At 41.5% G+C, this 15,140-nt stretch overlaps 1 protein-coding gene across 1 annotated transcript in view; it reads left to right on the top strand.

The window, feature by feature from the left end:
• Positions 1-10,519: 10,519 nt before the first annotated feature.
• The window catches only part of cfap53 (cilia and flagella associated protein 53), a 9,643-nt gene continuing 5,022 nt past the window's right edge, over positions 10,520-15,140 (top strand). Inside the window, exons 1-4 of the mRNA XM_078272122.1 lie at positions 10,520-10,738; positions 12,295-12,524; positions 13,435-13,608; positions 14,727-15,030. Of these exons, the coding sequence (XP_078128248.1) occupies positions 10,670-10,738; positions 12,295-12,524; positions 13,435-13,608; positions 14,727-15,030 (777 nt within the window). The 5' untranslated portion in view covers positions 10,520-10,669. The remainder of the gene's footprint in view (positions 10,739-12,294; positions 12,525-13,434; positions 13,609-14,726; positions 15,031-15,140) is intronic.

Here is a 15,140-nt window from a genome sequence, read left to right as displayed (position 1 = left end):
TTATTGTTTGGAAAAAACTTTAGATTTTGATTGTAAAACTAATTAAAATATAAACTAACATGACGGCGAGTGTGAACCGTCCGACGCGCAGGGCATTAACCCTTACATGAGTGATTAAATATATTGACAGTAAATATATATTTGAAGAAGAGGGTAGTCTGAGTGGTGACTGGTAGCTGGAGAGGTACCAGTCATCCTCCTGGAAACTACCTCACTGCTCGCTGTGCTGTGCATGTTAATCCATATCGATGCATGTCTATATCGTCCTGTGTGTGTAAATGCAGTGAGGACGCCCCCTGCTGTTTAATGTTGAGTACAGCAGCTTCCTCCCTCTATATCACAAACTGAAGTCAGATCACAAATACATTTATCATTCTTAAGTTTTCTTTGTGTAAGTTTAATGTTTTAATGCTTTTCTAACGTGCTGTTCAGTTGATAAAAGGCTGTGATGTATTCTGATGTTAATGTGATGTTGACAGAAGTAAACTGGTGGTGGGACCATAACTCATCACTGACATTAATACATATTCATATAAAGCTGTTAAACATAATGTTTCCTCATCTTGTTAGTCAGTTTGTTCAGATGATGTTACAGAACTGAACTCAGACACAAATATTCTGCTCAACTTTCACACTTCAGCCTTCAATCTAATGGACTTTCATTTGATGTATATTATAATCAATACATGTGATTATATATTATATACCCTTGTGTCTTCATGTGTATTCATGCCTAATGACTAGATATAATATTTCAGAAGACCCTGGCCATGTGGAAACATGTTGATCATTTCATGTTGTACTTTTATTTTTTTATTTTTAGTGATTCTATGTATTTACAATATATATATTGGGACCAGAGGGTAGTCTGAATGGTGACTGGTAGCTGGAGAGGTACCAGTCATCCTCCTGGAAACTACCTAACTGCTCGCTGTGCTGTGCATGTTAATCCATATCAATGCATGTCTATATGTTTCTCTCTGTATGTAAATGAAGCAAAATAACAACAATGTAAAAAAGAAATTCTCCCAGGGAACTTCTAACTTCCTCATTATATTCTGTTGTTCCTCATGAAATCACACCCTGAATGATGCAGTTTTCTGTCAAATATTAATAAAATGTCTGCTTGAAATGAGTTTGCTCAGAGTGTCTTCACTGATCATCAGCAGCTGTTTGAGTCTGTTGAACTTTCTGCTCAACTTTCTTCAAGAAATGACAATTAGTCTTTGTTATATCGTTTTATTTTATAGACTTAGTCTTATATTTATATCTTTATGTCAGGGACAAATCAATGAGGAGAACAGGAGTTTTCATTGAAAGACGTTTTTTATTAACCTTAAACACTTGGGGACATTGTTTGGGGAGTGGCTGACTGTAAAGTTAACCTGAGTACTAAACAGAATAGGGGGACATTGTGGACAGTATTACCATTGCTGGCTGTTGTTACCATGTGGAGCTGTTGGCCATCACATGTAAAAAGTAGTTGAATGTTGGTCTGTCTTTGTTCATCTTAGCTGTGTGTCTGTTTCTGGATGTAGGTTACATTGACAGCAACCAAAAACCAGAGTCAGATTTCTTGTATTTGTTAACATACTATAAAGATATTCAGAACTTATATGATCGTTACATTATCCAGAAGAGTTCAATGTTTAAATATTGAACAACATTGAGAATGTCAGTAAGAAAATCTTTTGAAATGTAAATGTAAATTTGGGGAAATGTTCTGTTCAGTCTCATCACGGCATGGTAGACAGTCCTGAATGTTGACACAGAGAAGCTGTTTATTGGAGGTGAGGAAGATACCAGACGTTCATTTAACTAAACTACCATCATAGTCTTCATCACTGAAATCTTTTCTCTTCTAAAACTGGAAGAAACTGTTTGAAAACATTTCTGATAAAACATAAATCTCACCTTTGTGTTGTCTGTCAAAAATTGTTTTTGATAGACATAACATTTTTTGATTTTCAACATAATTTCAACTATAACTGTCAGTAAAATTACAAGAAATTAGCATAATTTCTTCTTTGCATCTGAGTGCAGAAAAACAAGTGTCTCTGTTTCTTGCAGGATTTCCTCATCACTTGAGGCCTTCATCATCAGCTGAGGTAGGAATACACTCACACAGGCAGGCAGGCAGGCAGGCAGGCAGGCGTGCCTTCCGTAGGAAGCAAGCAAGTGGCATCTGCGTGTGACGTGCAGGTTCCCCCCAAAGACGGACACACACACACTCATACATACATACAGATACATCTCGCTTTAGTAGTGATGAGCGATTCATAGTCGATAGTTTGACACTGCTACACTGCCACTGTAAATTGCTATACTGATTAAAACTGAGATGGACGACTGACAAATGTAGTTGAAAAACCGCTTGGTGTAGACGGACAGATGGATGCTAGAGCTACAGCTCTTTATTGGAGCAAGGTGTTGGACCTGATTCAAACAGCATGGTGGAAAACCTACCTGGCCCCGACATGGTATGTATAAACACACACACACACACACTATACATATTCTACATATCACAGATATTTAAAACTCTGTGTATCATTATTAGCCCATATAATACAAAAATACATCATACATATAGATACACAGTCACTTTTCCCCGGTCAGTTTCATGCTAAACATATTTAGAGCCACACGTTTATACTTTTGTAAACATTTTACTACCAATCAAAAATGCTAAACATGACCACTATAACATCTAGCAAAACACAAGTTAATGATCAAGTCCCCATAGTTAACTAAATCTAGATGACTTCACCTAGCTAAATAATCCTAGCTAACTACTTCAGGTTTACAATCACTGAAGGGCTACCTGTATAATCTAAAAACATGCAGGTCAACTGGCGCTTTGGTGTGGGACTGTGTTCACAAGGTGGAATCCATGAATGTAAAAGTTCACAAAGACGTATTTTGATGCTTAACTTACCTTCAAATTTTTCTTTTCTTGTCAGTCACAAAGCATCAGTGTAAAAAACACTAAAACGCAAATGCATGACATGGTGTGCTTGGTATTGTGAGCATACAAAGAAGGAAGTGGAGAACATTATAATAAATCTTTTTTTCAAAATCTAACCATCTAAGCGAGACGTGGACATCCAATCAGAAGAGAAAAATGCAATTACCTTTTCCACTTAGTAACATGTCATAACATATTAACAGTATTAAGTAACTGCAGTGATAGTAGATCTTTTGTTTTCTTGAATGTCTTGTGGTTTGTGGGTTTGGAAAATGTGTTTTCTCTATTTGTTGTCTAAGTTTTGGCATAATCTTGTTTTGTGTGAAGCGAAATATTTTGATATTTTTATGATACATGATATTTTATTGATTAGTTTTGTGTTGATTTAGTTTTTTGTATTGGTTGAATTTGATTTAACTTTAAACAAAATTGAATTAAGATATATAACTGGGAAGTTTCCTGTTTTTTTGTTTTCTATAAAAATGTGATTGCTGTACTGTTAACTAGTTGATGTGTTTCAACTCAAAAAAGTCATTCATATATTTAGTATAAGAACATAAGTTTAGGTATTCTCTTTAAATAAATTCTGAGTTCTGTGTGTGTGTGTGTGTGTGTGTGTGTGTGTGTGTGTGTGTGTGTGTGTGTGTGTGTGTGTGTGTGTGTCTGTGTGTGTGTGTGTGTGTGTGTGTGTGTGTGTGTGTGTGTGTGTGTGTGTGTGTGTGTGTGTGTGTGTGTGTGTGTGTGTGTGTGTGTGTGTGTGTGTGTGTGTGTGTGTGTGTGTGTGTGTGTTTGTTTGTTCAGCAGTCAATCATAACCCCCCATCCAACTGTATCATTTTCCTCAGTGAACTCACCCCTGAAGCCGTACTAACTACACTCAAATAAGAACACCTATTTAAGTACCTCAAGTTATCTATTTTTATCTCACTAACAAAACTAAATACTGATGTTAACTCTAACTATCCTCACCAGCTCAACCTGACAAGCCCTAGCTCACTTTACAAGATGTTGTCTAAATGCCAAAATAATTTCTCCTGGCTAACAGTCATACTACTTCTAGCTTAACACCCGACTACCTCAATTTAATGTTCAATTTCCCTGAGCTAACGACACCTGGATAAATACATCTAGCTAACGACGCCTGGACAAATACATCTAGCTAACGACGCCTGGACAAATACAGCTAGCTAACGACGCCTGGACAAATACAGCTAGCTAACGACGCCTGGATAAATACATCTAGCTAACGACGCCTGGATAAATACATCTAGCTAACGACGCCTGCCTGGACAAATACATCTAGCTAATGACGCCTGGACAAATACATCTAGCTAACGACGCCTGGACAAATACATCTAGCTAACGACGCCTGGACAAATACATCTAGCTAACGACGCCTGGACAAATACATCTAGCTAACGACGCCTGGACAAATACATCTAGCTAACGACGCCTGGACAAATACATCTAGCTAACGACGCCTGGACAAATACATCTAGCTAACGACACCTGGACAAATACATCTAGCTAACGACACCTGGATAAATATATCTAGCTAACGACACCTGGATAAATACATTTTGCTTACTAGCCCCTAGCTAATCACTGCTGTGCTACAATATAAAAACAACATGCAGGTAAACTGGTGTATTAAATCAAGTAAGTGGTCAGTTTCTGAAAATGTCCAAGATAACAAAATGTGACATGTTGATACTGAACTTACCTTTTTAATTTTCCTTTCCTTCATTTTGTTGTCAGTGGTACAGCATCAGTGTTCTCGTAACTTAAATGTCTCTAATGCATTATGTTTGGTCGTCATTCATCGTTGAAAATACGACCAAGCAACCTTCAAGTGAAGGCAACATGTGTCTCAATATTTAAAAAACACACAAGTGGAGAACAATTTGAACTTACCTTTTGCAGTTAGTTTCATGTTTTAATATATCAATATCATTGAGGTGTTACTGTGATAGTTCTTTGTTTTACTGAATGTCTAGTTTTTTGTGTTGATTTCATTTGTAAAATGTTTATTTTTGTTGTTTTTTAGTGCTTTGGGATCTTGTTGTCTGTTATTGTCAAATTTTTTACTGATTTGATAATTTTGTCTATTTTGTTAACTTGGTTTATGAAATCCTCTCCGGGGACCATCGTTCTTATCGTGGTGGAGAGGTTTGTGTGTCCCTATGAACCTGAGGGCTGTGTTGTCTGGAGCTTTGTGCTCCTGGTAGGGTCTCCCAAGGCAAAGTGGTCTCAGGTGAGGGGCCAGACAAAGAATGGTTCAAAAACCCTATGAGTGACCGAGGAAGAGATGGAGTGACCCTGCCCAGAGGATGCCCGGGGCCCCCGTCTGGAGGCTCTGGGGACGTGGAATGTCACCTCTAAGTGGGGGAAGGAGCCAGACCTTGTGCGGGAGGTGGAGCGCTACCGGTTAGATCTGGTGGGGCTTACCTCTACGCACAGTCTCGGTTCTGGAACCATTCACCATCTGGTTGTGAGTTGGGTCAGGGGGTGGGATAAGACTCTGGACAGACCTGGTAAGTCCAAACGGGTAGTGCGGGTAAATTGGGAACGTCTGGAGGAGGCCCCTGTCCGACAGACTTTCAACTCACACCTCCGGCAGAGCTTTTCGTGCATCCCTGTGGAGGCTGGGGGCATTGAACCCGAGTGGACAATGTTAAAAGTTTCCATTGCTGAAGCTGCGGTGAGGAGCTGTGGTCTTAGGGTCTTAGGTGCCTCAAGGGGCGGTAACCCACGAACACCATGGTGGACACCGGTGGTCAGGGAAGCCGTCCGACTGAAGAAGGAGTCTTTCCGGGATATGTTATCCCAGAGGACTCCGGAGGCAGTTGCAAGGTACCGAAGGGCCCGAAGGGCTGCAGCCTCTACTGTGAAAGAGGCGAAGCAGCGGGTGTGGGAGAAGTTCGGAGAAGACATGGAGAAGGACTTTCGGTCGGCACCAAGGCACTTCTGGAAAGCCGTTCGCCACCTCAGGAGGGGGAAGCGTTGAACCATCCAAGCTGTGTACAGTAAGGATGGGACGCTGTTGACCTCAACTGAGGAGGTAATAGGGCGGTGGAAGGAGCACTTTGAGGAACTCCTAAATCCGACTAATACGCCCTCTATGGTAGAGGCAGAGCTGGAGGATGATGGGGGATTGTCGTCAATTTCCCTGGTGGAGGTTGCTGAGGTAGTTAAACAACTCCACAGTGGCAAAGCCCCAGGGATTGATGAGATCCATCCAGAAATGCTTAAGGCTCTGGGTGTGGAGGGGTTGTCTTGGTTGTCACCACTCTTCAACATTGCGTGGAAGTCGGGGACGGTGCCTAAGGAGTTGCAGACCGGGGTGGTGGTAACCCTTTTTAAAAAGGGGGACCAGAGGGTGTGTGCCAATTACAAGGGTATCACACTTCTCAGCCTCCCCGGTAAAGTTTACTCCAAGGTGCTGGAAAGGAGGGTTCGGTCGATAGTCAAACCTCAGGTTGAAGAGGAACAATACGGATTCCGTCCTGGTCGTGGAACAACGGACCAGATCTTTACTCTCGCAAGGATCCTGGAGGGAGCCTGGGAGTATGCCCAACTGGTCTACATGTGTTTTGTGGATCTGGAAATGGCGTTTGAACGGGTTCCCAGGGAGATACTGTGGGAGGTGCTGCGGGAGTACGGGGTGAGGGGGTCCCTTCTCAGGGCCATCCAATCTCTGTACGACCAAAGCGAGAGCTGTGTCCGGGTTCTCGGCAGTAAGTCGGACTCGTTTCAGGTGAGAGTTGGCCTCCGCCAGGGCTGCGCTTTGTCACCAATCCTGTTTGTAGTATTTATGGACAGGATATCGAGGCGTAGTCGGGGTGGGGAGGGGTTGCAGTTCGGTGGGCTGGGGATCTCATCGCTGGTTTTTGCAGATGATGTGGTCCTGATGGCATCATCGGCCTGTGACCTTCAGCACTCACTGGATCGGTTCGCAGCCGAGTGTGAAGTGGCTCGGGAAAGGGAAGTTTGGGGTCCCCTGCTGGAGCTGCTACCCCCGCGACCCGACCCCAGATAAGCAGACGAAGATGGATAGATGGATGGTTTATGAAATCAATTCAAGCCAGTGTGTTACCAGCCTAAGGTCACTATGTCACAGGTCACACCTGGATAAATACATCTAGCTTACTAGCACTAGCTAAAAAAACAACAACATGCAGGTAAACTGGTATATTGGTACAAGTGGGACTGTGTTTACTGTGTTTCAAGTGAAGGCAGCATGTGTCTCAACATTTCAAAATATCACAAGTTAACAATCTGAACTTACCTTTTGCAGTTTGTTTCATGTTATAATTTATCAATTAGGGCTGTAACGGTTTTCATCCTGAAACCTTTCAGTACAGGATGCTTGGTATAAATTCACACCAAGACAAAGTAATACCTAATGCTATATATATCTGCAAATATGCGGTGTATTAATCTAGCTACGAGCGTGGTCGCATATCTAAACTTACCTTTTGTTGTCGGACACGCAGCATCAGTGTTCTCGTAACTTAAACACATATTGTTTGCTTGACATTTATGATGAAAATACAACCAAGATACCTTCAAGTGAAGGCAAAATATGTCTCAATATTTCAAAATCACACAAGTAGAGAATAATTTGAACTTACCTTTTGTAGTGTTTTTCACGTTATAATATATCAATAGTATTATTACTATAGAGTTATTACTGTGATAGTTATTTGTTTTATTGAATGTCTGCTTTTGTGGATTGTGTCATGATAGTTTCTGGTTTATTCATGTTTTATGTTGATTTAGTTTGTTATACTGGTTTGATACAAAGCCTTTGTGTTGTCTATTTTGTTAACTTGTTTTGGAAAGTGTGTGTGTGTGTGTGTGTGTGTGTGTGTGTGTGTGTGTGTGTGTGTGTGGGCCGGTGTTTGGGTGCATATAGTCAGTCCTACCTGGTGACGAAGGCCTCAGGTAATGAAGAAGTCCTCAGGTGATGAAGAAGTCCTCAGGTAATGAAGAAGTCCTCAGGTGATGAAGAAGTCCTCAGGTGATGAAGAAGTCCTCAGGTAATGAAGAAGTCCTCAAGTGATGAAGAAGTCCTTCTTCATCCTCAGGTGATGAAGAAGTCCTCAGGTAATGAAGAAGTCCTCAAGTGATGAAGAAGTCCTTCTTCATCCTCAGGTGATGAAGAAGTCCTCTGGTGATGGAAGGACTCCTGGGAGAAATACAGACATTCTTCATTTATTTCTTCTTGCACTCTCGGATGCAAAGTAGAAATGATACTAATGTCTTGTAGTTTTCCTGACAGTTGCAGTTTACATAATGTTCAAACTCATAAGGCCGAAAGCAACTTTGTATGTCTTTGTATGTCTTGTATGACAGACAACACAAAGGTAAGATTTATGTTTTATCAGAAGTGTTTTCAAAATGTTTTTCCAGTTTCAGAGGAGAAAAAATTTCCAGAGATGCAGACTAACTGGTAGTTTAGTTAAATGAATATCTGGTTATCTTCCACACCTTCAATAAAGAACAGCACACAGCTGCTTCCCTGAGCTTTTCTATGGAACATTCAGGACTGTCTCCCATGCTGTGAGTGGGACTGAACCAAACTGCTTCCAGTCTTTAAGCTAAGCTAGGCTAACCACATCCTGCTCTGAACCAACACAGACAGACTGATGATATCATCTCAACATCTCACTCTCAGAGAGAAAGACAACAATTAACTAAAACTTCTGCATGACAGGCACAAACTAAGGCTGAGTCAACATTTGTTTGCATGCCTGCGTCCGTGTGTGCGTCAGTCAGTCAGTCAGTCTGTCTGTTTGTCTGTAGGTCTGTCTGTCTGTGTCTGTCTCTCTCTCTGTCTCTCTGTCTGTGTGTGTGTGCGTGCATGTGCATACGTGTGCAGATTGTGTGTATGTGCATAAATGTTAATGTGTAAAGTAACTAGTAACTAAAGCTGTCAGTTTAATGTAGTGGAGGAAAAAGTACAATATTTATATATTTGTCGCTTTTTACTTTTACTGCAGTAATCTGAATACTTCTTCCAAAAGTGTCTATTTTATATTATTGTAATGTAATGCTTGTCTGTTGGCTGGTAAAGAACTATTTAGCTTTGTACAATGCCACTTATTTTTGTAAAGAAATTTGAAATTTTAATAAAGTTTTATAAAAAATGAAGAAGCACACAAACCACACACAGGACACAGAGGGCAACTTAGCTTAAAAAAATAATCAAAAGTATTCTGGAACAAAGAACAGACGCTAAAACAATCACTAACAGTCAATTTAATGAAGCTAACGGCAGCATGCTAACATCTTTAGCATCTGTCTATGGCAATTTGCGTTAGCCGCGTTAGCATTAGCCGTTAGCTTGTTAACTTTACTAACCGCCAAAATGTGGATGTGAAGAGTTCTTCCTGTAGAAACTGGACTCCCTCTCAGCTGCTGTTCTTCTCCAGGTTGGGACGCAGAAGAAGTCCGTATTCATCCCGCACTGTAAATTCATTTTAGTTTAATTTCTTTAATTTAGGAGACTTTACGATCCAGCTCCGTTTGAACCACCAGCGCGAAAACAGAGTAGCGTCACTCAGAGAGGCTGCCGCTCCTGATTGGCTGACTGATACTACCACTGACTCATGATTGGATACTGGTTGCTAGGTAGAAAACGTTTGGTAATGTCAGTTAAGGGATAAATATTTAAACTGACAGATATCAGCATGAAACTTTCCCAGTTGATTACTTAAATTAAGACTATTAAGATTATTTTTTGTATTTACAGTTTCTGAAATGTTGTTTAAATATGCAAATGAGGCATTATAATGCTAACTGTGCGTCTGTGTGCGTGTTTGTTTGTGTGTGTGTGTGTGTGTGTGTGTGTGTGTGTGTGTGTGTGTGTGTGTGTGTGTGTGTGTGTGTGTGTGAATGTGCCTACATCTGAATGTGTAAAGTAACTAGTAACTAAAGCTGTAACAGATGAATGTAGCGGAGTAACTAAAGTAACTAGTAACTAAAGTAACTAGAAACTAAAGTAACTAGTAACTAAAGCTTGAACAGATGAATGTAGTGGAGTAACTAAAGTAACTAGTAACTAAAGCTGGAACAGATGAATGTAGCGGAGTAACTAAAGTAACTAGTAACTAAAGTAACTAGTAACTAAAGCTGGAACAGATGAATGTAGTGGAGTAACTAAAGTAACTAGTAACTAAAGTAACTAGTAACTAAAGCTGGAACAGATGAATGTAGTGGAGTAACTAAAGTAACTAGTAACTAAAGTAACTAGTAACTAAAGCTGGAACAGATGAATGTAGTGGAGTAGAAGTAGAAAGTGGCATGAAAAGAAAAGACTCAAGTAAAGTACAAGTACCTCAACATTTGGACTGAAGTACAGTACTGGAGTAAATGTACTTAGTTACATTTCAACAACAGTCTAACCTACTACAGAGTCCCCTGCGCCTGAAGAAACATTTGACCTACTTTTTATTGCTTTGACCAATGAGCGGCGCTGCTGGCTTTGACCAATGAGCGGCGCTGCTGGCTTTGACCAATGAGCGGCGCTGTTGGCTCGGTAGTGTTCACCATGGTAACGGAACGCCTGTGCTGTTGTGTGTGTGTGAAACCAAACATTGAGAGACTGAGCCGCCTCGGTAACTCATCATAACTTATCATAACTTCATCAACAACGGAGAAAAGTTGACGTTAAGTTTGACATCTTGATGTTTTTAAAATGCTGCTGAGTCAAAAAAGAACAAAATGTCGGGAGTTCACGGGACCGACGCCTCATTCAGTCGCTTTGGTGAGACACGGCACACACACGGCACACACACGGCACACACACGGCACACACACGGCACACACACCACACGGCACACACACGGCACCAACTGACAACTAGCTACGGTTTAACCAACGGTCAGAAAACCTGTCTAACTAGTTAAACCATCTGTAATCTGAGAAACTAGTTAGACCATCGGTGTGGTGTGTGTGTGTGTGTGTGTGTGTGTGTGTGTGTGTGTGTGTGTGTGTGTGTGTGTGTCTGTCTGTCTGTCTGTCTGTCTGTCTTACTATTAATCAAATTAACACGTAGATTCACAAAAACAAACAAACCTAAGAGTAAAAAACAGGCTGTGTTATATGCTTCTAGCCAACTTCAGTAGGAAGAAACCAACATTTCTTATAATGAAAGTCATAAAATAAAACAACAGGAGGGTTAAATGCATGTTGGTTAAGTCCCTGTCTATCACTGAAGGAGGTAACTACTATAGGTCTATGGTCCACTCATAATATTAATATTATGAACTGTGTCTGTGGTGACATCTCCTGGGAAATATCCTGTATTACACTTTTCCTCCAAGTATGAATGCACACTATTTAACGATGAATGGTGAATCAGTAATCTGTATAAATGCTTAACGTGGTTACATTTCAAACAGAGAGAGAGAGAGAGAGAGAGTGTGTGTGTGTGCATGTGTGTGTATGTGTGTGTGTATGTGTGTGTGTGTGTGTGTGTGTGTGTGTGTGTGTGTGTGTGTGTGTGTGTGTGTGTTTAATGTTTAAAGCAAAAGATGATGAACTATGTACTATGTACTATATGAACTACTATATATTAAAAAAGAGAACAGAGTTATGAGATTATTTAATTTCTAAACTGTAAAGGTGCTTACAACCAAAAGCAAGATGTTGAAAAGGTGAAAGTGTTGATCAGTGTTTCTGGTAAAACCCAAAGATCTTCAGTTTAATAGGATTTAAACAGCAAATAGAAGGAAACCTCCACATCTGAGAGGCTGAAAACAGTCTTTTCTGACATGTTTCCATGTAAAACTACTTTAATTATAATCAATTATGGAAAATAGTTGGTGAATATTTTTCTGTCCATCGATTGGTCGACTAACTGTTGCAGCTCTAATAACACAAACACATATTTAATGTAAAATAACAGCAACTGTTGTAACTTTGGCAGAACATTGTGTCTGTGGTTTGAACTAATAATACTAATAATCTGATGAAGCTGATGTTAACCCTGCAACGACCTGCAACTTTGAGTTCTTCTGGGTCCAAATTTCAACATTTTGTTGTTCTTTTTCTACATTTTTTTGTCACTTTTTTGGCGTTTTTTTAACAAGTTTTTGTCACCTTTGGTGAAGTTTTTGATGTTTTTTTTGTCACTTTTTCAGTTAAAAAAGGTTGATTTCTTTCCTGCGTTTTTGGACCTTTTTCCAACATTTGTCACTTTTCCAACGTTCTTTTGTTGTAGTTCTGATATAGAAAGTTTTTGTAAACAGGTCAGATTTGACCCGAGGACAACAAATATATAATGAATAAGTGTGTTTGTGTGATTTGTGTGTCAAACAGAGAGCCAAGTTCCCGTCCAGGAGGCCAGTGGACCATCTGATCCTGGACAGACAGAAGCAGGACGCTGCCAGAGAAGAGATCCAGGACTTCGCTAAGCACCAGCAGAGCTTCAACATGAAGACTTCATGGCTGCAGACTTCAGACCAACGCTTCTTCAAAGGATCCGTCCAGAGACAAGTCCAAGCTGCACTGACCCAACAGGAGGTCCACGTGAACCAGAGGAGGGACAGGTTGGTCTCTGGAGGAAATACCTCTTATTCAACATTCCTTTATTTGGCATTTTAATGCTCCACATACAAACAAAACAGTCAGGAAATAAATCAGCACAAGACAGCAAAAACTTTAAAATGACATGTTCAGAAATGTAATGGATATGACCCATGCCTTTGGTGTGGGAGATCTGGGTTCAGTGCCCACTGTGATACATCAACCAACGTGCTCCACAGGCGTGAGACCTCCGACATACTTTATATAGCAACTACAGCTAAATGACATGTAATGTAATAATGTAAAACAGTTCATAAATCAGCCAAGATTACGCTGAATTAGAATTGAATATGAAGTTATACTGCCACCGGAGCGTTGTCTAAGCGTTCTTCTTGCTTTTTCTGACTTTCGTACATTAATTAGACTTCTAGATTACTATCAGGCCGGATGTGTCGACGGTGTCTGAACATGGACACGGTTATGGTATTAAGTACTGGACTTATGTGACAATACTTTGTTTTGTACTTTGATCTGATCTCCACCTGGCTGTCTGTCTCTCACCTGTCCCCCCCCATCTGTCTGTCTGTCTGTCTGTCTGTCTGCTTGACCCCCCTGTCCCTCTGTCTGTCTACCCCCCCCCCGTCTGTCTGCCTGTCTGTCTGTCTGTCTACCCCCTGTCTGCTTGTCTGTCTGTCTGTCTGCCTGTCTGTCTGTCTGCCCCCTCTGTCTGTCTGCCTGTCTGTCTGTCTCCCCCCCCTGTCCGTCTGTCTGTCTGCCCCCCTTTCTGTCTGTCTGTCTGCCTGTCTGTCTACACCTCCTGTCTGTCTGTCTGCTCCCCTGTCTGTCTGTCTGTCTGTCTGTCTTCCTGTCTGTCTGCCCCCCCTGTCCCTCTGTCTGTCTGTCTGCCCCCCCTGCCTGTCTGTCTGTCTCCAGGCTGCGTGTGTTGCTGGAGGAGGAGGAGCAGCAGCTCCTGCAGGAGATGGAGGAGAAGATGGAGACTTCGGTGGAGAGACAGGTGAAGATGAGAGAACGAGCCAAAGCTCTGAGAGAGAGGAGAGAGACAGACAGGCAGAAGATCGTCTCAGAGAAGATGGATCAGCTGTTCAGGTAAACAGGTCCACTTCCTCCACACTTTCACATTAAAAGCCTCCCAGCCTGCTCACTAATGGTGCGTCCAGCAGCAGCTGTACTCAGTCTGAGTGGAAGGTGACTAACTCTGATCACTCTGATAGTTCTGTAGACTCCCAAACCTTCTCACGTCACAGACCCCTAAACACACACTAGACCACGGGACTACTTTTCCTGCAGTAAAGTAATCTGATTACTGTCTCTAACCCCAGGGATCAGTGTGTTCCAGTATGTTTCCTGTAGTAAAGTAATCTGTTTACCGTCTTCCCAATGCCGAGGGATCAAATTATGTTTCCAGTATGTTTCCTGCAGTAAAGTAATCTGATTACTGTCTCTAATGCCAGGGATCAGTGTTCCAGTATGTTTCCTGCAGTAAAGTAATCTGATTACTGTCTCTAATGCCAGGGATCAGTGTGTTCCAGTATGTTTCCTGCAGTAAAGTAATCTGATTACTGTCTCTAATGCCAGGGATCAGTGTGTTCCAGTATGTTTCCTGCAGTAAAGTAATCTGATTACTGTCTCTAACCCCAGGGATCAGTGTGTTCCAGTATGTTTCCTGCAGTAAAGTAATCTGATTACTGTCTCTAATGCCAGGGATCAGTGTGTTCCAGTATGTTTCCTGTAGTAAAGTAATCTGATTACTGTCTCTAATGCCAGGGATCAGTGTGTTCCAGTATGTTTCCTGTAGTAAAGTAATCTGATTACTGTCTCTAATGCCAGGGATCAGTGTGTTCCAGTATGTTTCCTGCAGTAAAGTAATCTGATTACTGTCTCTAATGCCAGGGATCAGTGTGTTCCAGTATGTTTCCTGCAGTAAAATAATCTGATTACTGTCTCTAATGCCAGGGATCAGTGTGTTCCAGTATGTTTCCTGTAGTAGAGTAATCTGATTACTGTCTCTAACCCCAGGGATCAGTGTGTTCCAGTGTGTTACCTGTAGTAAAGTAATCTGATTACTGTCTCTAATGCCAGGGATCAGTGTGTTCCAGTATGTTTCCTGCAGTAAAGTATCTGATTACTGCCTCTAACGCCAGGGATCAGTGTGTTCCAGTATGTTTCCTACAGTAAAGTAATCTGATTACTGTCTCTGACCCCAGGGACCAGTGTGAGGAGCTGCGGACAGTGCAGAGCCAGCGCAGAGAGCAGCAGGTGTGTTTGGAGCGAGCGGCTCAGCTGGAGAGTCAGCAGCAGCAGCGTCAGCGTCAGCGGCAGGAAGAACAGCTGTTTGCTGAGCTGTGGGACGCCGACCGGCGAGCCAAAGACCAGAAAGCGGAGCAGGAAGCTCAGCAGCGGCAGCAAAGGAACCTTCAGACGCTGGACGCCATCAGGACTCAGATGGAGTCAGCGGAGCAGCAGAGACAGAAACACAAAGAGCTGAGAGAGGAGGAAGCCGCGCTCATGGTCTGTTATTATCACAGAGCATTATATTACATATATTACATTATCAGAGAGTTTACACTTTGTGCATTCATATCTACATATATATATATATATATATATATATATATATA

Source organism: Sander vitreus, chromosome 16 (assembly GCF_031162955.1).
Source record: "Sander vitreus isolate 19-12246 chromosome 16, sanVit1, whole genome shotgun sequence".
NCBI classification, from domain to species: domain Eukaryota; kingdom Metazoa; phylum Chordata; class Actinopteri; order Perciformes; family Percidae; genus Sander; species Sander vitreus.
This window is presented reverse-complemented; position numbering and strand designations above follow the sequence as displayed.